This window comes from Eleginops maclovinus, chromosome 1, assembly GCF_036324505.1.
Source record: "Eleginops maclovinus isolate JMC-PN-2008 ecotype Puerto Natales chromosome 1, JC_Emac_rtc_rv5, whole genome shotgun sequence".
Classification (NCBI taxonomy): Eukaryota; Metazoa; Chordata; class Actinopteri; order Perciformes; family Eleginopidae; genus Eleginops; species Eleginops maclovinus.
Window position 1 is genome coordinate 26,572,877 of NC_086349.1, and position 27,576 is coordinate 26,600,452.

The 27,576-nt window shown below is 41.6% G+C and overlaps 2 protein-coding genes across 4 annotated transcripts in view; one reads left to right on the plus strand and one right to left on the minus strand.

The window, feature by feature from the left end:
- Positions 1 to 5,509, plus strand: part of itga5 (integrin, alpha 5 (fibronectin receptor, alpha polypeptide)) — a 46,348-nt gene extending 40,839 nt beyond the window's left edge. Inside the window, 4 exon segments of the mRNA XM_063886869.1 lie at positions 560 to 640; positions 642 to 662; positions 1,007 to 1,129; positions 1,776 to 5,509. Coding sequence (XP_063742939.1) covers positions 560 to 640; positions 642 to 662; positions 1,007 to 1,129; positions 1,776 to 1,859 — 309 coding nt within the window. The 3' untranslated portion in view covers positions 1,860 to 5,509.
- Positions 5,510 to 5,538: 29 nt separating this feature from the next.
- The window catches only part of rapgef3 (Rap guanine nucleotide exchange factor (GEF) 3), a 35,896-nt gene continuing 13,858 nt past the window's right edge, over positions 5,539 to 27,576 (minus strand). For all 3 annotated transcript variants that reach the window (XM_063886889.1, XM_063886897.1, XM_063886880.1), the window contains 25 exons: positions 22,964 to 23,070; positions 22,765 to 22,886; positions 21,552 to 21,729; positions 21,297 to 21,381; positions 20,926 to 20,986; positions 15,929 to 16,005; positions 15,700 to 15,846; positions 14,958 to 15,064; positions 14,285 to 14,373; positions 14,104 to 14,182; positions 13,556 to 13,706; positions 13,218 to 13,300; positions 13,077 to 13,107; positions 12,909 to 12,984; positions 12,609 to 12,746; positions 12,210 to 12,307; positions 11,821 to 11,946; positions 10,226 to 10,407; positions 9,448 to 9,538; positions 9,312 to 9,362; positions 9,138 to 9,225; positions 8,725 to 8,789; positions 8,567 to 8,621; positions 8,087 to 8,158; positions 5,539 to 6,138 (listed from right to left, as the gene is read on the minus strand). In XM_063886889.1, coding sequence (XP_063742959.1) covers positions 6,020 to 6,138; positions 8,087 to 8,158; positions 8,567 to 8,621; positions 8,725 to 8,789; positions 9,138 to 9,225; positions 9,312 to 9,362; positions 9,448 to 9,538; positions 10,226 to 10,407; positions 11,821 to 11,946; positions 12,210 to 12,307; positions 12,609 to 12,746; positions 12,909 to 12,984; positions 13,077 to 13,107; positions 13,218 to 13,300; positions 13,556 to 13,706; positions 14,104 to 14,182; positions 14,285 to 14,373; positions 14,958 to 15,064; positions 15,700 to 15,846; positions 15,929 to 16,005; positions 20,926 to 20,986; positions 21,297 to 21,381; positions 21,552 to 21,729; positions 22,765 to 22,886; positions 22,964 to 23,070 — 2,478 coding nt within the window. In that variant the 3' untranslated portion in view covers positions 5,539 to 6,019. The remainder of the gene's footprint in view (positions 6,139 to 8,086; positions 8,159 to 8,566; positions 8,622 to 8,724; positions 8,790 to 9,137; positions 9,226 to 9,311; positions 9,363 to 9,447; positions 9,539 to 10,225; positions 10,408 to 11,820; positions 11,947 to 12,209; positions 12,308 to 12,608; positions 12,747 to 12,908; positions 12,985 to 13,076; positions 13,108 to 13,217; positions 13,301 to 13,555; positions 13,707 to 14,103; positions 14,183 to 14,284; positions 14,374 to 14,957; positions 15,065 to 15,699; positions 15,847 to 15,928; positions 16,006 to 20,925; positions 20,987 to 21,296; positions 21,382 to 21,551; positions 21,730 to 22,764; positions 22,887 to 22,963; positions 23,071 to 27,576) is intronic.

Genomic DNA, 27,576 nt, shown 5'->3' on the forward strand with positions numbered 1-27,576 from the left:
TCTGATAAATAGCTATGCAAAAGACCATTAAGAGCTTTAGAAAACAATAAAAGTGTTTTAAATCTGTTTAAAGTTTTCTCATTTTCACAGACTTTGAATTTATAAAAATGTACCCGGTTCTACTTATTCATAGATTAAGGATTTTATAAAGATGTTGCTGTTCTTAAGTCGTGAAAAGTGGACAGTTTGGATCAGACGTAGAAAATAGATCAGTAAAATGTGGTATTTTCTAACCTTTGCTCATAAAAATGAAGCATGGAGAGTTAACTGTAGCTCAGAGGTCTGCACAGTCTCACATATGTTGTGCTGACGAACGGGAACAGCTGCTATCTAAGAATCTGCAGACTGCACTTTCTACATGTTTACATTTCTCCTCTCTGCATGCCTCTGAACAAACTCCTGACCCCTGCATGCTGAGGAACATGGCGTGAGCAGGAACATAATCAGTTATCAGCTACCACAGCTTCCCATAGAAGAGCTGATGGAGATCTAGTCTCTGTCGCCTCCCAGTGTCTAACGGCTGGATTGCATTTTTTCACATCATCTCTCCTCTTTTCAGAGAGCGTACAAACACTACGTGCTGGAGTGTCTGGCCCAATACAGCGTGGAGAAGATGCCGTACGCCATCGCCCCCAAAGCACTCCCCCAGCGGACACAAAAAGGTATTTAAAACATCTTTAATTGCAGATTACAGTCAGATGTATTCACAGATGTGGATATACATACATTCCTACTGTTGACATCTTTACTGTTTATTTTATTTCATTTTCTATTCACGTGCAAAGCATTGTTTGCGTGCTGCTCTGACAGAAACATAATAAGAGTGTTTCATCTTAATTAATGTCATAGAAAAGTGAATATTTGTGATCTTTGGACTGACATCACCTTGGACTTTGAGAAACTAGGAGGGTCGTTTTCCACTATTTTCTCACATTTTGTCGGACATTAATCCTCAGTTGCTGCAGCTCTCGTTGAGTTAAACTGATAACCTGCGATGTGTCCTCAGGTGGTGACCCCTCTGGTGTGGAATAAGCCGGACATAGAGAACTCGGTTCCTCTGTGGATCATCATCCTGGCTATATTAGCAGGTTTACTGCTGCTGGCTCTGCTCATCTACGTCCTATACAAGGTCAGTGCCGAACCAGACGAGACAAAGCATGCATAACTTTCAGACTAAAGGAAAGAAACCTCCACGTTCTGGAGTTTATCTGACTGTCCTTGTCTGTTTGTGTCTGTAGATTTCTCCTAGATTCACCAAAAGTTAGCGTTACATGATGCTTCTCTTGCAGGTTTTCATTTTTTAAAGGGAAATAAATATACTTAAGATTCAGACTGTGGGTTGGACAGTTTAAACACATTAAAGATGTAAAGATTTGCAATTTCTTCACTTTCTTTTGACATTTTATGAACCAATAATGTTGTTTATGTCTCAGTTGACCAAACCACAACAATGTTAAAGCATGCATATTATTTATATCCCATTTCACATGAAGCAACATGCAGGAAATGATGTTTTTATGGCAGTATTTTCAGATTTCTGGAGTGATTTCTTCTGGAAAAACCTTTGTCAACAACATGAAACAAGAATCTTAAATCTGGCTTTATCCAGTGTTTGCATTTCTGTTCTGAAAATGGATGCAAATTAGCTCATGATCACATCATTTTCACCGTATTTATCTGCACAGTCTCCCCTTAAAATATGTTGTCTCTTACTTAAGTGACTGTGTTTGTAGTCATTTCTAATGTCTGCTTTCTTAATGATTGATTCCCTGCAGTTCGGCTTCTTCAAGCGCTCTCTCCCGTACGGCACGGCGATGGAGAAGGCTCAGCTGAAGCCTCAGGCGGCGTCCGAGGCGTAACGCAGAACCACAGGAACCACAGGATCCGGCCGTATGATTGCAACGAGACGTGCGATGAGGAGTGGATCAGAAGAAACGGAGAAAGAGATAAAGAGACACCACTGGAAACTCCACTGTGCTGCACTACAGGAAAAACCCAAAGATCTCCAAAGCCAAATGAATGTTTTTACTTCTTTTTTTAACTTATGTCGGAAGAACTGATTCTCACTGAGACTGATCAACAGGAAAGGAGTCTGCAGAGAGATGCTTTTACTCTGGTGCTAATGATCTCACAGGTTACATGCAGCAGGAGCTGTGAATTACAAGACCCTGAAGTATCCTTCTGGTATCTCCTGAACACATGGTTTTTACAGATGGAAGATCAGATTGTTTTCAGGGGAAAGAGTCGACATTATGATGATGATTATTGATGAGCAGCCGGGGAAGACGGCTGGAGGGCGGCGCTGCGTTGAGATGTGTTTGCACTCAAAGGAAACCTACTGATTTATCCAGAGAAACCTAAAACGGACTGGCTGAACTTCCTTTGAGAGTTTTGCTCCTACTGATCACTTTGTTTGAGTCCTCGCTCATGTTCACAGTCTCCCATGCCTGCACCAGCCTGGTTGTGCAGCGCACAGCAGGAAGAAGAGAGGATATGCGCAGGAAATTACGCTGAGGTGAAGCACGGAGGCGATGTCTCAGACTGAAGACAATCAGCGATGTTGTAGCTCCTGCAGACAGATTTTAAGGTCTGTGTCCACATAGCGCCTTTTTCCGCCCCCAGCGTCTCATCAAGAAATGCTTCTAGATCCTTTTTTTATTGCTTCAACGACACTGATATCTTGACAATGCATCATCCAAAACATGCTTGCTTTCACACTTCGTCTGAACGAACTTCCGCTCTCAGTCTGACAGCTGCAGTGCGAGGAGTACGATCCACCTACAGATTTAAAAGTACAAAAAACCGACAGCCATATTCAATGTCCGGCTGGTCGATATGCCCATGATAGTTTCCATCTGAAAACACAGTTTAAAATCAAGCTTTTTATCCAATTTCTGCGGTGGCATCATCTACGCTTCATCTTGAAAGCTGAAACAAACTCAAAATGCTCAGAGCGGCTGCACATAACAAGGCCCAGCGCTCAGAAAAAGGTCATGTTGTCATTGAAATCAATTGAAATAAAATGTAAACGCTCAGAAAAAGGTGCTACGTGGACTCAGGCCCTTAGAGCGAAGTCGGGATCTTCAGGGTTGCACAAGGAGGGTTTTCCAACACCGTGCAGTGTGACTGTGAGACACTGTATTCCTCAGAAAGAGGAGCGCTCCCCCCCAGAGGCTGCAGGGACTCAGCAGTAAAATGCATCATGATTTTTTGACGTGCCTTAAATGTAAATACTGATGGTTACGTGTGTGTGTGTGTGTGTGTGTGTGTGTGTGTGTGTGTGTGTCTTCATGCATTTGTGTGAATGGGATATTTATGAATGTGTGTTATTTGTATGGATTGGTTTGCACCCTTGCAACAACACATTGTGCAACAACACAACAACGTGGATCACAGTTTGACTTCACTAGCATTAATCTGCTGCATTTTTAGGTAGATGTTAAACATTGCAGGAGTTATGTAGTTTTATTTATATGTAAGAATACATGCGTTATGTAATATCCAACCAAAATTGATTTTTAGGAACGAAAACTATAAAAGAAAATCTAAATTTCTCTTCAAATGAATTTTGCGTCAGTATGATTGATGCTTCAAAGCATAAAAATGAACATTTGTGTGATAACTTTATGAATGAAAACCTCTACTTTGGTTGGTTTTTACACAATGCATGCATTATTACATTTTCATTTAAACATCACATTTTGCAAAGACTGCTGAAGGTTGTTAATGTTACTCAAGTCCTGTACTGAAGTCCTGTTTAGTCACACTTGTACTTGAGTATTTCCATTTTGTGCTGCATAAACTTCTACTCTAGTACATTTTGGAGGCAAAATATTCAAGTTTTTGCTTCATTTATGAGTAATTATTATTATATATTCAAGATAAGATGCAGTACTGTGCTGCAAACATACTCGGTATTTTCAGAGTAAGAGCTTAGTCAATTGGCGCCTTTCTTCACACTTCATGCACAATACTCCTGCATGTAAAACAGGTTCATTTAATATCCTGTAATAGTATAATGTAGGGAAAAGAGCCGAGTACTTTTACTATTGAAGCTGAAGTTCATTTTGCTCAGTTGTACTTCTAACTTCTAGTATTTTAAGAACATAGTACGTCTACTTCAGTAAAGGCTCTTCCTCCACCAGATTCTTTAAAAATGCATCAGATTTTTACAGAATGAAGTAAAATGTGTTTAATTGTGTGCGTTTTGTTCCATAACGTGTTGTTAAACTCTTCCCACTGCTCAGTCCTGCTCATCCCTTCACCTCTGTGTCTGATGAGGCAGTGGATGTTCGTTTCACTGCATCACAGATAACACATTTACAGTCCTCGTTGTAAATCCAAAGAAACGTCTGTGAGAATTCACCTTATGCTGCCCACGTCTGGTTCAAACAATGTCTTGGTTCTTCTGGTTTAAGTCATTATTTGGGGTAATTTACAGCTAATGGTTTCACAGCTTCTATCCTCTGTGAGTGGTTTGGATATATCTATCTATGGTCCAATTAGAGGCTCTAATAATTACATTTGAATTATAATTGAACCCCCTGTGGTGAGTGTACGTAAAAGCAGTGAGGGACATCGTAAAACCATTGCTCCCATGCAGCTGCAGCTCCTCCCAGCTCCAGACATCGCTGTGCATTCTGTAATTAACGCTTTTTGGATGAACCAATCACACATTGGGAATAAAAATGGTTCGTTTTTTCCCCTAAAAAAACCGTAATACCAGTTCATTCAAAAGTTTTCAAAGCTGTTTATCTGGAAAGTAAAGTTGGATAAATCTGGCGACGCTATGCGAGGTAATAGCAAGCATGCTTTAACCGGAAGTACCAAGACAGAGGCGGTGCAACATCCGGGGAATTACGGTCCAGAGGAACGCGAAGGGTTTACCTCCGGAGGAGCAGCTGAGCTCTGGGAAGTCAACGTGTGAAAGTGCAATATTTATATTCACTCTTTTGTTTTAATATTACAGAGCTTTCTTCTGTTTCATTTGTCGTCATAAAACCAGGACTTTTCACGTGTTTTAATTCACAGTATGTGATGAGCACGCGCGCTAAATCCTCTGTGACGTATTATTGTATTCGCTCGCTTTCTCACTCGGTTTTTGTTCTCACTTCATCGCTGGATATTTTTTCTCTGAGTTGAACTCGGGGACACAGATCAGCAATATTATAATAACCATATGTCACATGTTTGCCTCATCACACCCTTTTATTATCCGCAGTTTGCATCCATATCTGATTGAACACTTTAAGATGACGGGATCTTTTCAATGCTTCCTCCGGGGTGACATCAGGAACGGCACTGGGTTTTAATTCTTATTTTTCTGTAAACCAATTTCCACTCTCCAGGACTTCCCAAAAAGAAGTTGTACATATTTCTGACGAGGAGAGTGTTTTTAAATTGAATCTGATTTGTTGTGAATTTCTCTCACCCCATATTGGGGGGAGGGGACATTTTTTGGTCCATTTTTTACCTGTACTTTTAATAAAATATTTCCCTTTTTACAAAATCTTTGTGAGGCTTTCATTGACACACATGTAACTGAGAAAATAATTTATTTAGAAAAACATGGTATGAAATCAGATGCATGTCAGTCATGTGTTTGCAGGAAATGATACGATTCAATATATTACTGTGGAAGCTTTTGTGCACAAAAAACTGACCTAAAGTGAGAAGAATATGGCAAAGATCTGCAGGGTTTGTTCGCGTGGAACCAGCAGCGAGGATCTTCCACAGACAGCAGGATACAGAACATTAGAGTCGTGATGTTTTACAGTGCCTCCCTGTATTGCTTTGTTTCCAATGCACGGCTGTGAGGCTTCTTGGATCAAAACAAGTTCCTCTGGCGTCATGGTCTCCTCTGTGGTTCATCGTGAGAGGTTATTAATGTGTTCCCTCCTGATGCCGTGCACACAGAGCTCTTCCCCACACGTCCTTCAATTAAAGTCAATCCACAGGAAGTCTTTCAGTCTCGAGTTTTTGTTCAGATTTCTGCTTCAGTCTTCTGCAGGCAGGCGCTCTAGCACTCGATGGTTCTGGAGAGCTGCGTTAGCCTGCGCTGGTTGTCGATTACCTTCAGGTTCTGGATGTAGTGCCGGATGTTGCTGGGGCTCCGCAGAGGGAGGGAGTATTCTGAGCCTGCAGGAGGAGGAAGAGGAGGGGGGAAATCATTTTAGACTTTAAAGAGCTTTAAAGAGTCCTCTCCTGCTGATGTTCAGGTGTATATCAGTATGTAGAGTCTCTACTTTAAAGAGTCCTCTCCTGCTGATGTTCAGGTGTATATCAGTATGTAGTGTCTCTACTTTAAAGAGTCCTCTCCTGCTGATGTTCAGGTGTATATCAGTCTGTAGAGTCTCTACTTTAAAGAGTCCTCTCCTGCTGATGTTCAGGTGTATATCAGTATGTAGTGTCTCTACTTTAAAGAGTCCTCTCCTGCTGATGTTCAGGTGTATATCAGTATGTAGTGTCTCTACTTTAAAGAGTCCTCTCCTGCTGATGTTCAGGTGTATATCAGTATGTAGAGTCTCTACTTTAAAGAGTCCTCTCCTGCTGATGTTCAGGTGTATATCAGTATGTAGAGTCTCTACTTTAAAGAGTCCTCTCCTGCTGATGTTCAGGTGTATATCAGTATGTAGTGTCTCTACTTTAAAGAGTCCTCTCCTGCTGATGTTCAGGTGTATATCAGTATGTAGTGTCTCTACTTTAAAGAGTCCTCCCCTGCTGATGTTCAGGTGTATATCAGTATGTAGTGTCTCTACTTTAAAGAGTCCTCTCCTGCTGATGTTCAGGTGTATATCAGTATGTAGAGTCTCTACTTTAAAGAGTCCTCTCCTGCTGATGTTCAGGTGTATATCAGTATGTAGTGTCTCTACTTTAAAGAGTCCTCTCCTGCTGATGTTCAGGTGTATATCAGTATGTAGAGTCTCTACTTTAAAGAGTCCTCTCCTGCTGATGTTCAGGTGTATATCAGTATGTAGTGTCTCTACTTTAAAGAGTCCTCTCCTGCTGATGCTCAGGTGTATATCAGTATGTAGTGTCTCTACTTTAAAGAGTCCTCTCCTGCTGATGTTCAGGTGTATATCAGTATGTAGAGTCTCTACTTTAAAGAGTCCTCTCCTGCTGATGTTCAGGTGTATATCAGTATGTAGAGTCTCTACTTTAAAGAGTCCTCTCCTGCTGATGTTCAGGTGTATATCAGTATGTAGTGTCTCTACTTTAAAGAGTCCTCTCCTGCTGATGTTCAGGAGTATATCAGCATGTAGTGTCTCTACTTTAAAGAGTCCTCTCCTGCTGATGTTCAGGTGTATATCAGTATGTAGTGTCTCTACTTTAAAGAGTCCTCTCCTGCTGATGTTCAGGTGTATATCAGTATGTAGAGTCTCTACTTTAAAGAGTCCTCTCCTGCTGATGTTCAGGTGTATATCAGTATGTAGCGTCTCTACTTTAAAGAGTCCTCTCCTGCTGATGTTCAGGTGTATATCAGTATGTAGAGTCTCTACTTTAAAGAGTCCTCTCCTGCTGATGTTCAGGTGTATATCAGTATGTAGAGTCTCTACTTTAAAGAGTCCTCTCCTGCTGATGTTCAGGTGTATATCAGTATGTAGAGTCTCTACTTTAAAGAGTCCTCTCCTGCTGATGTTCAGGTGTATATCAGTATGTAGAGTCTCTACTTTAAAGAGTCCTCTCCTGCTGATGCTCAGGTGTATATCAGTATGTAGTGTCTCTACTTTAAAGAGTCCTCTCCTGCTGATGTTCAGGTGTATATCAGTATGTAGAGTCTCTACTTTAAAGAGTCCTCTCCTGCTGATGTTCAGGTGTATATCAGTATGTAGTGTCTCTACTTTAAAGAGTCCTCTCCTGCTGATGTTCAGGTGTATATCAGTATGTATAGTCTCTACTTTAAAGAGTCCTCTCCTGCTGATGTTCAGGTGTATATCAGTATGTAGTGTCTCTACTTTAAAGAGTCCTCTCCTGCTGATGCTCAGGTGTATATCAGTATGTAGTGTCTCTACTTTAAAGAGTCCTCTCCTGCTGATGTTCAGGTGTATATCAGTATGTAGAGGCTCTGAATAATACTGTAGCTCACATGTAGATATGCGATTGGACGGCCCTTCCAGAAACATCCGGTCTGCGAGGCCCCTCTGTGGAGACGACGGTACTGCAGAGGAGACATCAAGTTAAGATTTCTGAGATATCCTGCATGCATCCTTCATAGAAAAATACCTCTTTACTTTAACATGCACGTGCAATTGTAGTACATTATTTCTACTGTTAGCATGGTTGTTGTGCTCCACTGGCCGTGCAGGAAATGTGAAATAAGTAACAAAAAACTCTGGGAACACATTTTTTTTGGACACTTCATAAATAGTTTTAAATGCATGAGTCTAAAATGAGCCCACATGCATAATCAGCACCTTGTGTGTTAACAAGAGCAGATAAAAAGGCCTTAGCTGGTAAATGTATATCTATATTTTTGAGTTCCAGAAGGAAATGTTTGCCCCTCAATCCCAGTTATTTTTAAAGAGATTTTGTTTCTGAAACGTTTCTGAAACGGTCTCTAACTCACCGTACGGCTGGCTTCTGCATCCTCGCACAATCTTCACCGTCTTGGCGATCATGCGCTGTGACGATGGGAGGAAAAGGATGAGGTTAATAATACCATGGCAACATTTGAGAGAGGTATAATGAAACCGAACCCCGTGACACAACATGTTCCAGTCTTACCACTTTCTCAAAGTTGACCAGTTTGTCCACATAGTTTGGGTTTCCCTCGTTGATGAACGTCATGTCTGTGCAGAGACATAAACATTTACTGAAGCATTTAATTACTGTTTATGAAACTGTGACAGCTGATACAGTTATTGCAGCAGATGTCCCTGGTCATGTGCTCATACAAAAGGGATGCATGATATTTGATTTTTGCAGATAATCCCCCCACTTTATATATTATAAAGTGGTTTATGCGTCTGAAAATGAACCTCAGACTGCAGGCTCTTAATACAAACATGCCTATCCCTGCAAATATAAAGTACTCTCCTATATTTGCAGGGATAGTATTCCAGACTTTTGTTTCTGTATTTGAAAAGTGGTTTTAGTTTGTTTTATTGAGCAGGTTTGAAGCATGCTTTTGCTGTCACCTTTGAGCAGCAGCGGCATGAAGGGGATGTAGGGAGGGCTGAGTTTAGCCACAGCCAGTCGGTACGCTCGGTGGTTACGAGAGGGATCCTGACAGGAGAACAAACACAGATATTATATCGTATTAGAGCATTAAAATAATGTACATTTATAAAGTTTACTGATGTGTAACTTACCATCAACCTTTCATAGGAGCAGTAAATCCTTTTTATCTTGCTGGGTATTCTCTGGATTAGACATACAGAGATGTGTTTTAGTTCATACACATTATATATAATCATCATAATCTCTCTACAGTCAGTGGTTTCTCACCTCCCAGGTTTTGTAAAGCCGGTGCACAGCGCTGTTGCTCAAACCGAACATCACAGCGAAGAATGAATTCAGATTCTTCTGCTCCTTTAATCTAGAGACACACACACACAGACACACACACACACACACACACACACACACACACACACACACACACACACACACACACACACACACACACACACACACACACATTGATACTTCAGGCGACAAAGGGAGGTTCTCTGCCGGTTTTGAAGATTAAAGGTTATATGCAAACAGGTAAACGAGTTGACTCTACGCTAGGGGATCTGTGAGCTAAATGCTAACGTTGGCATGCTAATGGTAATGTCAACAATTGTGCCTGTTTTTGAACTTCTAAAAAGTGAAGCCAATGCAGAAGTACCCTAAACCTGCAATCTCTGTAATGTCCAGCAGAGGGCGGTATAATAATTCAGATTGTATAGAAGTCTATGAGAAAATGTGCCTACTTCTCTCTTGATTTCTTCCCTCAGTAATCATTTCCCTGATGAGTTTATGGTCTCAATCTGTAGTTTCAAATCCTCTTCAACAGAGCAAGATTCATTAAGAGTAAAATAGATGATAAAGCTGTGCATGTTTTAGGGTTTAAGGCTACCCTGTGATTGACAGGTCTGTCGCAGTGTTGTGCTAGGGAAGCTACTATCTACCATCAGCTACCAGAAATAATTGAACGGACATCCTTCCTTTACATCTTTCCGTTGTCCTCAGTTTGCATCATCAAACCCCTTAGGATTTTATGTAGCTGCGTCTAGCTTACACTGCAGCGATCTTGATGAACTTCTTGAGCAGCAGGGCTCTCTTCATCAGGTCCTCGCAGAGGCACAGCTCCGTCACCACCCAGTACTGCACCTCATTGAAGCGCCGCACAAAACGCTCCAGGTTGGCCGTGATGGAGCCGTGGAATTTATGCCGTCCGAATATGTAGTAGACGAGCTCCACCTGCAGGGACAGAAAAAAAAACAAGTCATGTGACCGTGCTGTAGTTCCTTTATAGCCCAACATTAGCCTCCTTTAGCTTAGCGGTGGTGACGTGAAGTCATGTGACCGTGCTGTAGTTCCTTTATAGCCCTACATTAGCCTCCTTTAGCTTAGCGGTGGTGACGTGAAGTCATGTGACCGTGCTGTAGTTCCTTTATAGCCCAACATTAGCCTCCTTTAGCTTAGCGGTGGTGACGTGAAGTCATGTGACCGTGCTGTAGTTCCTTTATAGCCCAACATTAGTCTCCTTTAGCTTAGCGGTGGAGACGTGAAGTCATGTGACCGTGCTGTAGTTCCTTTATAGCCTAACATTAGCCTCCTTTAGCTTAGCGGTGGTGACGTGAAGTCATGTGACCGTGCTGTAGTTCCTTTATAGCCCAACATTAGCCTCCTTTAGCTTAGCGGTGGTGACGTGAAGTCATGTGACCGTGCTGTAGTTCCTTTATAGCCCAACATTAGCCGCCTTTAGCTTAGCGGTGGAGACGTGAAGTCATGTGACCGTGCTGTAGTTCCTTTATAGCCTAACATTAGCCGCCTTTAGCTTAGCGGTGGAGACGTGAAGTCATGTGACTGTGCTGTAGTTCCTTTATAGCCCAACATTAGCCTCCTTTAGCTTAGAGGTGGTGACGTGAAGTCATGTGACCGTGCTGTAGTTCCTTTATAGCCCAACATTAGCCTCCTTTAGCTTAGCGGTGGAGACGTGAAGTCATGTGACCGTGCTGCAGTTCCTTCATAGCCCAACATTAGCCTCCTTTAGCTTAGCGGCGGTGACGTGAAGTCATGTGACCGTGCTGTAGTTCCTTTATAGCCCAACATTAGCCTCCTTTAGCTTAGCGGTGGAGACGTGAAGTCATGTGACCGTGCTGTAGTTCCTTTATAGCCCAACATTAGCCTCCTTTAGCTTAGCGGTGGAGACGTGAAGTCATGTGACCGTGCTTTAGTTCCTTTATAGCCCAACATTAGCCTCCTTTAGCTTAGTGGTGGAGACGTGAAGTCATGTGACCGTGCTGTAGTTCCTTTATAGCCTAACATTAGCCGCCTTTAGCTTAGCAGTGGAGACGTGAAGTCATGTGACTGTGCTGTAGTTCCTTTGTGGCCTACAGTAGTATTTACTTTAGCTATCATATCATATTTAGTATCATAAACGTTTTGTATTATTTTATGCAATAACCCAAAATAACTAACCAACAAGAATACGTCATCCCTTTACAACACTAAAGGTGTCTTCATGATTATAAAACCTGTGAAGCATGCAGGAAGTGATGCACCAGAAGTGGAAATATCTGCCTGTCCGCTGAGCCTTGATGTTCATGGGAATTGATATAAGCAGTTTCCTGTTTGTCAGAGTTTATACATCATATCTGCTGCTGTTACCTCGTGCATGGCGGTGAACAGCTCCCAGTCGTAGTTGGTGAGTTCAGAGGCGATATCTTTAGAGCCCATCTGCTCCAGGACGTCCAGGGTGCCTCGCTCAGGCCCCTGCTGCTCCTTCAGGGGCGTCTGGGAGAAATAAAAGGGATGTGAGCGGGCCTTTGATGGCTTCAAAGGCAGGAAACTGACTCAAACCACCAGTAAGGGAGTAGAGAAATACAGTACATGTCATTTAGTTTTAAGTCTGCAATTCTTCCGTCACAGGCAAAAAAAAGCACCTGTTTCCACTGCCAACTGAAATCCCTTTTTTTGTTCTTTTTTCGCAGCACGTTAACATATTTGGCTTATTGAAAGCTGATGTATCTGCAGAAATCTTGCTCATCTCTCCTCACCAGCTGATCCACCTGGCTGCTGCTGCAGATGAACAGCCGCTCGTTGAGTCCCAGCGCCGTGAAGACTGCAGAGGCTTCCAGCTTTAACTGAGCTCTCTCTGTGGATGAAATATAGACAACTCATTTCAGGGCAGAAATTGGCAATGATGTGAAGCTCTGAATGCTTTACTTAAAAATTATACACAAACGGGCATTAGGAATACAAAACATCTTTGCCTATTGGAAGAAAATAAACGATTTGAAGCAGAAATGGACAAAACTCAGTAAACAAATGGAGATAAATGGACACGAAAATCTATAATGTCTAATATCTAATATGAATGAATAAAAACATAAAGTAACAAGAAGAATAAAAATATCAACAATGAGCACACATGCTTCCAGGGAGCCTATTCCTACCTCCCGATGAGTTCATTTTGACGAGGACGTGATCTCCTCCAGGTTTGACGGTGGCTGACATCACTTCCTGTACCGACGCATTGACAGGAAGCATCAGAGTGAGCGGTCTGTAGTCCGGTCTGTAGATCTCGTACAGAACTGCAGAGAGAGGACAGGAGAAACAGGTCAGGATGCAATGATCTGATACATGATGATTTACAATAAACTAAAACAAAAATACACGAGCCGATGGTCATTTTGAAAGTGAGTGGTGCAGGAATGATTCCAAACCCCGTGTGGAGGTCAAAAGCTTTTACTCACCTTTATCCTGTGCTCTAATTGGCTGTAACCTCCCCACCGGCTCCTCACAGTTTGAGAACCAATCAAACTGCTGAATCTGTGAAGAGTGACTCGGAAAATCAGTGACATTTAAGTGAGAAATGACATTCATGCGTATATCTGATTCATATAAACTCTGATATAGCTCACCCTGCTCAGAGACTGGTATCCATTCTCCAATCTGTGAAGATGTCAGAGGAGAAACACTTTTAGAGAGCAGGCTGCAAGATGCATGACTCTATAAATGTAATTTAAATACAAGATGTTATAAAGACAATAGAGATGATTTACACTTTGGTTCTCCTCCTGTCTCTAAATTGATCTTTCAGCATGCTGGACAGACGATAGTCTCCGGCCACCTCCTTCTTCAACCTCTGTTTACAAAAGTTTATATAAATTAGAAAAGCAGCATTATTAATGTCTCATTAAAGGAACAAGCCACTGTATTCTCTCTAATGTCCAGCAGAGAGCAATAAAAACAGATTGTGTAGGAAGTTCTTGAGAAGATGTGCTTACTGAGTAGATAGTATAGTAGTATCAGATAGTATTTATCTTACAACTTTAACCAAATTCCAGATTGAACATTGAGTCAAAAAGCAATAGATGGTGTAACAGTGAATACATCTCACCTCCAGAGATTCCATAGCGATGGAGTCTTCCTTCAACAGGAGTCCATACAGCGCCACCCACTGGCCGATCAGTTTCACCACCTTCTGCTTGGTGGTGAGGACGTAGTTCGCCCTCTCCTGATCCGAACCCTCAGAGAGCTTGGCATTATAGGTGCAGGGATGGTTAAGGTGCAAACACACAATCAGAAACAATGACTACTACAAGAAATTGGCTAATGTTGGGCTATAAAGGAACTAAAGCACGGTCACATGACTTCACGTCACCACCGCTAAGCTAAAGGAGGCTAATGTTGGGCTATAAAGGAACTAAAGCACGGTCACATGACTTCACGTCACCACCACTAAGCTAAAGGTGGCTAATGTTGGGCTATAAAGGAACTACAGCACGGTCACATGACTTCACGTCTCCACCGCTAAGCTAAAGGAGGCTAATGATGGGCTATAAAGGAACTAAAGCACGGTCACATCACTTCACGTCACCACCGCTAAGCTAAAGGAGGCTAATGTTGGGCTAAAATATATATATTTTAATCTGTTTTGGAGGATATTGGTGCTGCAGAGCTCGGCACAGCTGGCTTGATGGCATGAAGAGTTTGTGTGTGAGCAGGAAGTCGCTGACACAGGGGTCTGCAGGGAGACACACACACACAAACAACAACACACAGTTAACTATTAGCTGAAGTTATCGGATCACAATGAATCCCTCCGTTAAGGTGCCTGAAGGCTCACCTATGGCATCATTTCCATTAGAGTCCAGCTTCACCGTGTCCAGCAGATGCTCCAGGATCTTCTCTGGAGTTCCTGACATCACTGTGTACCTGCAGGGAGAGAAACCACAGGTTAAAGTTCCCAACATTAGTATGTCCTTTGTATTGATCTGCATGCATGTATGCATCGAGCATTGTTTGTGTGTTTATAACTGGAAGTTTTATTGCAGCGTTCATCATCTGCATGTGTTTTGGTACATTTGTGTTTTTATATTTGCATCGTTTCTGAAGCTGCAGAGCGTATCTCCTGAAGGAAATGTTTTGGCTGTTGTAGCGCTTTTGTACCGTACCAATGGCATCAGGTCCAATGATAGGTTGATAATAGAATCCTCAGATAATAACTGCTGGTTGTTTGGTGGAAACAAGAGAGGATGTCTGTGTAGAAGGTGTTCATGTTCGGCAGGTGGACCTTAATTCACTTTAATGTTTGCTAAAACACTGATAAGAAGTCATTCAGCACGGCGGGGTTAGAGTCCATGTCTTAGTGCTGTTAGATAACAGCTGATTAATAACTCTTAAACTATCTGGCACACAGAGCTGCCCATGCCCACTCCAAGTGTGTGAATGAGTGAAAATGTGTGTGTGTGTGTGTGTGTGTGTGTGTGTGTGTGTGTGTGTGTGTGTGTGTTTCTCACTTGCTGTTGTTTGCTGCTCCACCGGTCTCGGCCCAGTCGCTGCTCCTCTCCAGCACCAGGACCGACTTCCCGTGCTCCTCCAGCCGCACCGTGTTCGCCTCCACATCCTGCAGAACAAACACACACATGCATGGTGAGGCATCTTAGAGCTGCAGATACATATATTATTATTCAATATTATGAGTATTATGTAGGATTGTTTCAGATTTGTGTGATTCAAACATTTACAATTACTGCAAAGCATTAAAACTGAATAAGTCACATTTATTGAAAAGAGAAAATTACTATTATTTAAATAATTTCCCAAATAATAAAATATTTATCTGGAAAAAAAGACATAATAATTTATCAAATTGACAAAAATAAATAAATATGTATTTTCCAAATTAAAAATATATTTAAATAAACATAAATATGTAAATATTTCGAACAAACAACATTTATTTATCATTTCCAAAATTGAGATTCATTTATAGCATTGTAAAGTCCAACCTATTAAATTATTGAAGTTCATTTTTATTTTTTATTTCTTAAAATTATATTCTTTAAAGAATTGTTTTGTATTCATTATGTTTAAAAAAAAAAACTTCATTCATTTAAATTTATAAAAAACAACATATTGGAAATGTTGTTCAGAGGACCAGTGACATTCAAAGCTTTATTGGCGAACCTCAACGGGTGCATTATATAGATAAAAAGAGACGTCTACAGCTTCAGTCGAGACCTGATCAACTGATCTCACCTTGAGGATGCGAATGAAGTCGTGTTTGTCGACCCGCAGGAAGTGGCAGTTGTCTTCTCTCAGGATGATGGTGGCGGCTCGCGGGGCGTCGTTCAGCAACGCCAGCTGCCCGAAGTCCTCCCCCTCATGGAGAGTGGTCACCAGACCCTGCAACCACACAGCATTACATTAAACTGACGTACATTATTATTATCATAAAGGTTATTCTAGCAGCAGGGAATGGATTTACCTTCCCGTGTGTGATCACATTCACTGAGCCCTTCCAGATGATGTACCAAGACGTGCCTTTGTCCCCCTGACTGAACACTGCAACAACAAAATCACATTTACAGTGGGTTTTATTATGTATGCACAGGCCCGTTTCTAGGATTTTGGGGGCCCTAGGCAAAGAAGTTGTTGGGGGCCTTTAAAAAAAAAATTTCCGCAATTCTGTGCGTTTTAATCACAAAAGAGGTCAAACATACACTGAAAAGTAGCCTTTATTATTTTTTTTATTTCCTACTGAAACTGCTGCTTGCGGCCCTTGGCCTCAGCAAATGCAGACACAATCCCCTCCAAGTCCAAAGACCTGCGGACGTCACTCTCAATTGACATGAGTGCCAGTCCAGAGAGCCTCTCTTGGCTCATAGTTGACCTCATGTAATTCTTTATGCGCTTCAGAGATGAAAAGCTCCTCTCTCCGGAGGCAACCGAGACAGGAAGGGTCAGAAGTAGGCGCAGTGCAATGCTTAAATTGCTGTACAGGTCCAACAGCTTCTCACTGTATATGTAGTCCAGCATTTTAAATGGGCACCTGGATACTTCATCTGGAAAGGTGTGGACAGCAGAGTTGATCTCCAATGCCAAGTCGTCTGCATCAATATCATGGAGGGTTTGTTCCACTTTCCTGCATCTCTCATGCAATTTCCCAGTCTTGATTGTGGCCCTCATGATATCAATGCTGAACAGGAAGTCGTACAGGGCATACACCCCCTCCAGTCTGGAAAATCTGTCTTTTAGGCTGGTGATGGCAGTGTCAACCAAAGGCAGGAAGAAGTCCCTTCTGAAGGCCTCTTCTGGGGTCGATTGGGTTTCATCTGTACTCTCGTAAAGGAACTGCCTTTTCTTTTTACGTTGCCTTTTCTCAGGCAATTTCCTCTCAATTTCCAGATCTTCTGCAATCTCCATTGCATCCGTTTGGCTTGATGCGAGTCCATTTTCCCTGAAATCTTCTAGGTACTCTGTCACTCCCTCGGTTTCTTTTTTCAGTGTTTGCATTGAAACATCCGGGCTCTGGAGGAGCTTGCTCATATGGTTAACCTGATACAAAACGTTGTACCAGGTTATTGTGCACAGAAGAAAGGACCATGTTTTAAGCTCACCATGTAAGCTTTTTGCTGAGGACATGGTCTCTGAGTCCCCCTTCTCTGTAGCATATGTCTCCAGTGCTGACAGTCCGTCTAGTATTTCAGGTAGATGGTACCGCACTACCTTCACACTGTCAATTCGGGCCTCCCATCTCGTCCCTGAAAGTGGCTTAAGGGTGAGCTGCTTCACATGCTGCTTCAAAATTGCCCAGCGGTGCACAGAGGAACTGAAAAGGTTGTACAGTCGTTGCAGCATACCAAAAAAAGACATGGACAACACTGAAGACTTGGCAGCATCTGACACAACCAGATTTAGTGTGTGACTGCTGCATGGGATGCATAGCGCCTTGTTGTTCAGCTCTAAAATTCTTGCCTGCACACCCTGTTTGTGGCCCATCATATTGCTGCCATTGTCGTATGACTGCCCACGGCAATCTGAAATGCTGAGGTTGTGCTTCTCCAACTGGTCAAGCAGGATTTCACTGAGCCCTTTACCAGTTGTGTCTTCAACATGTACAAATCCCAAAAAATGCTCAGCAATAGAAACAGGTGTTTCACAGTTGACAATCCTGAGAACAACAGAAAGTTGTTCCTTGTGGCTGATGTCAGGAGTGCAATCCATGATCACGGAGAAGTATTTTGCTTTGTGCACTCTTCTTGCAATCTCCTGTAGGATTTTGTCTCCGACCAGCTGAATGATTTCGTTCTGAATGACTCCACTCAGGTAATGCACCTTTGTCTCTTTGCATTGTATTCGTCTGATGTGTTCATTCATTACCGGATCAAACTGTGCTAGGAGTTCCACTTGAGCCAGAAAATTCCCATTGTGGCGATCATACACGGTACTGGTAGTTCCTCTCAAAGCCTGGTTGCGTTCTGCCAGATGGGAAACTATGGCAATCACTCTCCGAATCACGCCTTTCCAGTGTTCAACTTCAAGTTGCATCAACTCCATCTGTCTTTGATCAATCAGTGTACTGGTTTGCAGTCTCCTCTGAAGGTCGTGCCACTTTTTCACATTGTCACAGTGCACCTTTGTGCACTCGTGTTTTTTTAGGCGATAGGAAAGGTTCTTCCATCCACCGTAGCCACAGGTCGTTAAGGCATTGTCACGCTCACGCTTCCCGAAAACAGTACAAGGGAAACAGAACACTCCATCTGTGTGGATGGAATACACCAGCCACGATCGATGTATATTCTCACCATTTTTCATGGTTCTTTTGTAACTGTCCTTGGTGAATCTTCGAGGAGGATTGTCTAAGTTTTGCGGGAATTCAATGTCCATGATTTGCACAGGTCCTTTTTTGACTATTTCACAGCGCATACTGCTTGTTAGGACACTGGGCCAACATCCTGGGTCATCACTTAATGTGGTGCTTGCAATACCTACAGGTACCCCAGTTCTGGATGGTGGGGTGGTCTCTGCCATGTCAATGTCATCTTCCTCTTTGTCCTCCTCATGAAGTGGAGATGGAGTTGATGGCACTGTTGAAAACATATAGTTGCAAATTAATTTATAGCACAATTGCCATGTGGTAAGTACAGCAACTAGGGAATGGTGATCTACTTGTATAATGCTTTAAAAAGAAAGGGTCATTTAATACACTTTCATAGCACATGGGTGTTAGGTGATAAGTTGAAATTGTGCGGCTTAATGCACCTTCTGTTGAACCACTGCTGGGAAGTGGTGTGGATGCTTCCACTTGCTCCTCCTCAAGTCGTGATGGAGTTGATGGCACTGCTGAAAAATATGTAATTACAAATTAATTCATGGCACAGTTTCATGTGTGAAGTACGACAACTAAATGCTTAAGGTATGGTGATCTACTTGTGTAACGCTTTATAGCAAATGGTCATTTTAATACACTTTCACAGCACATGCTGCTATAACTTTGGGTCACTATGATAGGTGATAAGTTGAAATTGTGCGGCTTAATGCACCTTCTGTTGAACCACTGCTGGGAAGTGGTGTGGACGCCGCAATGTTGTCTTCCACTTGCTCCTCCTCATAAACATGTGACGAAGACGATGTTGATGGCCCTGGTGCAAAAATAAATAAATACATAAATAATATTCTTTTTATTTATATTGCACATTTTGCATGCATTGATCTCAACAACTCAGTTATTCATTAACATTAGTGAATGTCCCACATATTTGAAATGTCCAGAAGACTCTGTGGGCAAGTGGAATGAATACACACAACTATGACTTGAATTAGAAAAATGTAAAGTCATTTTGATAACATCAAGTGTGTTGATAGAAGGCACTAATAATAGGTAGAAAAGAACGTTACCTTCAGTAGCACCAGAGACAACACTTGGTAGAGCGGGATGAAGAAATTTCAGCAATGCCCCTTGGAGAAAGAATAAGTACTGTATGATTAGCTTGGTTATTTTTCAAATGCTTTTGAAATCCTATCATTTTACAGTCTGATAATTGTGGTGAAATAGATATTAAAAGCATTACACACAGTTCCTACTAGGCGGTTTAGTGGCGGTTTCTATACGACTACAGGTGAAGCACTGCTTCACCAAAAAAAAGTAAAAAAAAAATAATAATAAAATCTTACAATAATCCCGTTTTCACTGGTTTGAAAACAGAAATACAGTCACTAAGACGAGCTGTTTTCCTGAAATCAATTCTGTGAGTGGCAACAGCGCCATCCCCCGCACCCGTGGTGTGTCTGTGTGTGTCTGTGTACTGTCTGTGTCCCATAGAAAAAGCTCAAAGCTATCGGTACAGTTTTTAACGGTGGTCCAGTGGTATTTACAGCTATCATGGAGACCAACAACAACAAACAGCAGAATAGGTTTAGAAAGGATTAATTGACACTAAAGTGGCTGTTTTCTTCATGTGGCTGATCTGCGCCGGGATGTTAACCGTTAAAATGTAAATAAAGTAAGTAAATCAACCCAATGGTATTCTAGCAAAATTATTGTAAACTCCCATGTTAATCTCCTATTAAATAGCTAGCTACTACAGGAATAACTATTTCACTGGTTGTCTCAAGGCTCTAACGACTGAAAACATATGTGAAGTTTATTTAGGATATTAAGAGGAATTAATCGTTGATCAATTTGGCCAGCTGATAACGTTATGAACTTATAGTGAAGTCAAAGGTAGCAGTTTAAGTTTGGTTAGCATGCTAGCATGCCAAACCACTGGTTCCTAGCTAGTCGTCGTTACAACCTCGCTACTCTAGCAAAATATGGTATACCCTGCCTGGCACAATTTTCATGTTGATTGTGTATATTCTACTTACCGGTGTCTTGTTTTCTTTTCTGCTCCTCTTCCCTTTTCTTCTTCTTTTTTTGATTGCCGGAGAGATAATTTCGCTTCATTTTAATTTTTCACTTTTCACTTGCACTTGACGCTGTCGCGCTAATGCATGGGAAAGGGGGGGGCCCCCTCGAGCTGGGGTATTTCGACTACAATGTGTCGTTGCGCTTTTCGGACATCGCATGCTCTAGGGAGGCGCTGTTGCTGCCCTCGCAGTCGCAGCAGAGCCCTTCATATACAGATGACTGCTTATTATTATGAAGCTATTTAAAATCGTCATTGCTGTTGAATACATGACCTGTCTTATTGGTATGCATGTTGTTTGATTCATGTTGCATTTGTATCAGACTTTTCTTTGAATTTTGAAAAAAAAAAAAAAAAAAAAAAAGAAATCTTAACCTGTCGTCTTTGGGGGGCCTCCTCCTACTCGGGGGCCCTAGGCAATTGCCTACCATGCCTACCTGAACGCGACGGGCCTGTGTATGCATGACTTTTACAATCAGAATTAGACACCAAACACATGATGATTGTTATTGACTGTCGTGCAACACAATGAACGTGTGTGTTTGTCTGTGTGTAATCTCTCAGTCACACTCACACACTGTTCCCGCCTTGGCGTGCGACTCAAAGACGAGCACTGCTGCCAGCTCCTTACGGACCTACAGACACAACAAGAGGAGAAATTAGACTGAACTGCATTTATTCCTCCTTTAAAGAGGTCCTATTATGGTTTAAGGAGTACTCCCTTTCCTGTAGTGTGTTCTATAGGTTTGTGTGCATGTAAACGGTCTGCAAAGGGCTAAAATCCCACACTTTTTACAAATGAATGAAGAAAATGAACCCCTAAAACAAATCCAAAATGGAGCTTTTGTATCAAATTAAATGTAGAACTACCATCAGCTCCGGAAACTGCTTTGCAATTATTGGACTAAAAAGAATATAATAGTTTAATCATAGGATGGGACTGACCGAGGTGGAGAGGTGAGCTGCAGCCTTGACGTGCAGCAGCTCCTCGTAGATCACCTCCAGATCCTCCGCACTCCTCTGACTCGGGCTGAAAGCAGAGAGACATACAGACATAAGGTTTAATCTTAAAAGTGTCATATATGATCCCAAACCTTCTTGGCCGTAAATTAGATTCTGCTTCTTTGAAAAGGACTCAGATAATCCTCCATAAAGATCAGTTTTCATGCATTTTATCGCCGTATATCTGAAGAGTCTGACCCTTTGCGGAGGATCATGGTGAGCAGAGCGTCGGGGCCGAGCTGGGCGAGCAGAGACAGCGCCTCCTGCAGCTCCTCCTCGCCCTCCCTCTCATCCGAGACGTGATGCAGACTGAACTCGGACTCCTGGAAACGGTAGAACTGCGTGTCCTTATCCAGGAAGTTCAACTCGTGTTTCACTGGAGGCGAGAAACCGAGCAGAGGAGACACAAATCATCACATGGAGGGGGAGTTTTATGTCCTTTTTGCACCAATTTCAGTCTCTCTAAGTCGCTTTAGATTCAGTTGTGAGTCAGACCTTTGGAGGAACAGCGGTTACAGAAATGTGATTTATAATCCGACACAGATTAGTTCAGAAAAAGTTTGACCTTGAGGAGACTTAGTTTGACAATGACACTCTCATATGCATTTATTCGGAGCGATCCCTCCCCTTGATGATGGAGTTTTTACGTCCTGATTGAAGCGCTCTCCTGCAGGAAACAGAGTCTCGTGAAGCGGTCAGCGAACACTTGATTGAGCGACTAGTCGTTGCAAAAGCAGGTTTCAAGATTTCTCAAGTTCAGCCTGAGAGATTAATATCTGAATATATTAAAGAAGAGCGACTCATGACTGATTTGGCCTCTCTTTAAAGATGTTTTGCAGCTTTTTTTAACCAATTTTTACAACTCTTTGTAGTAATGTTGTGGTCATTTTGCTTCTCTGTGGAAACGCTAACGCTCTCTGTGTTCATTTAACATCTCCTTCCAGAAAGTTTTGGTCGTCTGAAGTTGTTTATTATCTTTATTTGGTCTTTGGACGTCTATTCTTAATCGTTTGCACCTCCTTGTACATGTTTATGTATCTATTTTATGTGTCTTTGTGTTCCTTTTGCATTTTTTTGTAGTCATTTTTGGTAGCTTAGCTGTTTTAAGTCCTTTTCTGTTTTTGTTTTTTGTCGTTTTGTGCCTCCTTGTGGTCATTTTGCATTGCTTTGTATTTTTGGTCAAGGTGTTATGTCGATTTAAGATGTTTAGCACGTTTTTTGTGATTGTTTTTTATCTATTTTTGTTCATCTTGCATCTTTCTGTATTAACATAAAGTCTCTTTGAGTGTGCATTTCTGTTATTCTATTATTTGTATTTGCTTTATAGTCATCTTGCATCGTTTGTGGACATCTCTCTCTCATCAGGAACCCTTTAGTATTAATACAACACTTCAGCTTTTTAATGTCTCACCATGAATGAGGACCCCTTCGTCCAGCAGCACCTGCCACATCCCCACTGCCTGACTCCTGGACGCCAGACATTCATTTTGTTTCATCAGCCAATCTACGAGCTCCTTACCAGAACAACAATGTCTGTGGAAGAAGATTAAAACTTCAATATGCATGTGACTTTGTGTCTTTGTTTAATCTGACCCCAGCAGTGTGTGTACCTGTAGGTTTTGAGGTGATGCTTTCTGTCTCGGATCAGATTTGAGCTCCTCTCCATCAGAACGCTGTACACTGACCTGGCTGCTTTTACGACTCGATCTGAGAGAAACTAAACAAACAAGGAGAATTGATTTAACTATTACAGTCTTATGTTGACATAAAATGCACAATCTGTCATTTTTTGCCACTAGTGGGGTCTATAAAGGAATAAAAACAGTGCATAAGCAGTTAAAAAACCTGAGTTTCTCCCTGCTTTCTCCTGTAGGGCTACCGCTAACGTTAGCATAGCCTGTTTCTCTTATCATTTTACACCCTGGCATGTAGGAAGATTTTATTAGGGCCCAAATTAACCTCAGAAGTTGCCTCCTCTTTAAAACAAACATACCTATGAAAAGATCCTGGAAAAGATCTGAGTAAAGCAGTTTCATGTTAAAAATGAGTGTTTCTCCAGTGAACAGAGGAGCAATGAGCTAACGGCTAACATTTTATCATCTTGTTTCTCATTTAACCTTAAATTCAGAGAGTTTTAGGAGACAAAAACACTTTGCTCTTCTCTAAATCAAATGACTTGATGTATTTAACTAGTAAAACACCGAATGAGGCAATTTTATGTTAAAAATCAGTGTTTCCCAGGAAAATACTGCAAGCTAAAGGCTAACGTTAGCTCAGCCTGTTTCTCTGATACTTTCAGATCCAGACATTTCATTACTAAAATCTTCCATCCTGTGAGTTAAAAAGCACAATTTTTTAAAATAAATGTGGCTTGAAAGTGGATAAAAGTCAATTAATGACAGCATCTGGCAGCTGACGCATGTTCAAAAGGGATATGGCGCTATTACAGGAGACCAGACGGCTACTCTTAGACATATCAATGCCAATATTTTACATATTTTCAGCTTCAATACAAGTAATATCCCCTTTTATGTAGTAAGGAAACTGTGTGTGTGTGTGTGTGTGTGTGTGTGTGTGTGTGTGTGTGTGTGTGTGTGTGTGTGTGTGTGTGTGTGTGTGTGTGTGTGTGTGTGTGTGTGTGTGTGTGTGTGTGTGTGTGTTTACGTAAAGAAGCAGGGTAAATATACATCACACAGGAGGTCTTGTTTTCTGGAACAGACGGGCTGTGTGGCAGCAGACAGAAAAAAAAAACCCTAGTGGGTGAGTGGTTTCTTAGCAAATTCCCCTCTGTGAGAAGACCATGTTTGATCGAGAGAGTGTGTGTGTGTGTGTGTGTGTGTGTGTGTGTGTGTGTGTGTGTGTGTGTGTGTGTGTGTGTGTGTGTGTGTGTGTGGCAGGAGGTGAGAATTTGTTTTAAACGTCTCTCCCACACCTCGCTGTTCACAGCCTCTACAACTCACAGCAACAAACTTTCAGTTTCTCACCGCCCTCGCTGAATGGTTTCAACCCTCAACCCCCCCCCCCCAACCCATCCTCCTCTTCTCCCCCCTCCTGACACACATCTCAAACCAAAATCTGCAGAAACCTACGAGCCACTGATGCAGAAGGGAGGAGGATTATGTAACCAGCTTTGTTTTTGGCTGAAATGCGGCTGTCCCATTTATTTTCAGTTCGCTCTGCTTCTGTTTGCTTCCGATCACACCACCTCTCATCATGTCTTCTGTCTGAATGATTGACAAAAGCGGACAGACATTTTTATTACGGTGCTCCTCCCTCTCCTCACATCTCCTGCAGAGTCTTGTGACTCCATGAGTGACTCAGATGGTCGTCTGTTGGTTCTTTCGATTTCCCTCCAGGCTCTACTTTTTGCCCAAAGTGCTTTTCCTTTAGATGCATGCATTGAACATTGAATATTTACATCTTTGGGGTGAGACTAAAACATTTCCATGCACTTTGAGCTGTTTTGCTTCTATAACATGTCTTTATTTCAGACTAATAGAAACTAGAATCCACATTCAGGAGTTTATTTGACTAACTTTGTCTGTTTGTGTGCAGATTTATCCTTAATTCAACACATAACACTTCAGAGAACGCGTAATATAGAAATGAATTGTGATAATCTCAGTAATGAAGTTTCATGGAGATATCTGTTAGTTAATTCTTTTACCCTATTCATTTTGAGACAACGATTTTTTTTGAGGCCGTTTTCTCTCCTCCTCTCTCAGCAGATCTAGCACACACACATACACCATTCACACACGGATTTACAGACACTTTATATCTAAAAATATGCAGAAAAATGACTTTTTATGGCAGTATTTTCTTAGTAATGGAGTAATACAAATACATTCCCTCTGCAAAACCATTTGACTCTAATATGTCAACAAAAGGAAACAAGAATTTATCCAACGTTCCCATTTCTGTTCTGGAAATGCATGCAATGTTACCGCATATTTAATAAGATCACGCCTCATTTGGACATTTAAAAACTGCAGGTTATGAACCCCCCCCCCCCCCCCCTGAGAAGCAGGTGACTATTAGTAACGGTTGATAAATAAAAATCCTTACTATGCATATTTATCTGCCTCCTGTTCCCAGCCCTGAGCAGAGTAATGTCCCGGAGGCGTCGGCTGTGTTTTGCTGTCTCGAGGTCACCAGGGTTCCCAGGGGCCCGTTTCCCCCCGGGACCACATTCTCAGGCATGTCAACTCCAAAACTGATTTCCTTGATGAGGCCATTTTCCATTACCTAACCCAGGCCAATAAAAACAATATCAAAAGCCATATTTCACTGAGGGCAGAGAGAGTCAAAGGCAGGGATACTCCGTCACTCGCTCTGTCTAGACTTTAATCCCCTCTCGTATTCATCAATAGTTTTTGCACAGTATGCACACCATTGTTCAGCTTTCCCTATCCAAAATACACAGAGCATATGTTTTCTGCTCAGTTTGTCTCCTTTAAAGATTTCAAAGCTTTATTTTTCGTATGCAAAATCACTACAGGGTAGTTTGCACTCTCAGGTCTCAGGCTCCTGCAACTTCAAAAAATACTAAACGTAAAAAGGAGTGCACTAAGAAAAGCATAATGGTGCATGAGAGTTTCATAAAATAAGAAAAATATATAAGGCATAATAAGACACAACTGAATATCTATTAAATACTGTAAGGATTTATCAACCTGCAGATGTGTTTGCAGGATTTTCGGTAAACTACTCTACTGAATTTAATTTAATAAAGAATAAGAAACAACAAAAACAGAACTAATTTAATGACACACACATTCTTCTGTTACCAATGTGAGAGAGGGCATTTTCACAGTTTATATAGATCATTTTGATCGCTCTTCTTGTGTTTATATCATAAAGTTTTCTTTGATCTTTTTATTGCACATTCTTATATGTTCATTTAAATATTAGTTTTTGGTTCTATTCGTCACTGCACATTTGACATTTAAATTGTTAAGTTCAAATAAACCTAACTAGATATTATTACATTTTTTTATTGCAAAAATGATTTGTAATAAAAATATTTGTATTTTATTTGATCTTTTTATTGCATTTCTAACTTTAACTCCTTAAGTTTATAGAAATTATCTTAATATTTATTATTATTCATTTCAAGGAAGCAAACGGGATAAAGTATTCTGTTTTTGATCTAGGGCACTTGCAGTACATTATCTCTATTTTTATTTCCACTTATTGTGATTATTAAAAGCACAAACGATGAATGAAATGTCTCGCTAGTGAAAGACCTCTTGTCCATAAACCTTATTCTGGTTCTGATTGTTGACTGTGTGACTGTAGGTCACCTTATCATGCATCTCACAGCTCTAACCTGCAGGTAATTGTTCCAAACGAGTCGGGTTACTGAGCAAACACCTTTCCCAAATAAAGCACACACTTAGCAGTCTGTGTGTGTGTGTGTGTGTGTGTGTGTGTGTGTGTGTGTGTGTGTGTGTGTGTGTGTGTGTGTGTGTGTGTGTGTGTGTGTGTGTGTGTGTGTGTGTGTGTGTGATGTATGGCACTCTGTAAGGTGTGGACAGGAAGTTAATGCACATTTTATGACCCGATGCATTGTGCTGTTGAGGTCATTTTACAGTCAAGAGCTCATGATGGGAAAGTTACATTAAACACTCAGTATGATGTGCAGCTGCTCTGCAGAGCTGGCCAGCTAGCCAATCAGAGCAGACTGAGCTCTGGTTTCAGACAGAGAGTGAAAAGAGGAGCTGCAGCACAGGCAGTATGAGAAAAATAAAGAGCTTTTAGAACATTACAGCATGGAGACATGTCCCAGGAGAGACACTACATACTGATATACACCTGAACATGAGCGGAAAACGTCCTCATTAACCTCCAGCTTTGTTTTCCAGTCACACACACACACACACACACACAAACACACACCCTTCTCTCTTTAGCAGCAGTTGTTGTTACAAGAACGTAGTATTCATCACAACAGCGTCGCATGATCTATGATATTCAGTGCTGGATGAAAGTGTTAGTCGTAATCTTTTGAAGTCTTTAGAAGTGTGTGCTTTGGTATTCATCTGTGTGTGTGTGTGTGTGTGTGTGTGTGTGTGTGTGTGTGTGTGTGTGTGTGTGTGTGTGTGTGTGTGTGTCCTCTGTGGGCGAGACGTTTCTGTGTTTCTCACCGTGTGTGACCTTTGTGGGCTGTGTTGTGAGAGGAGCAGCAGCTACAGATGAAAATTGTGTTTGAGTTGAATAG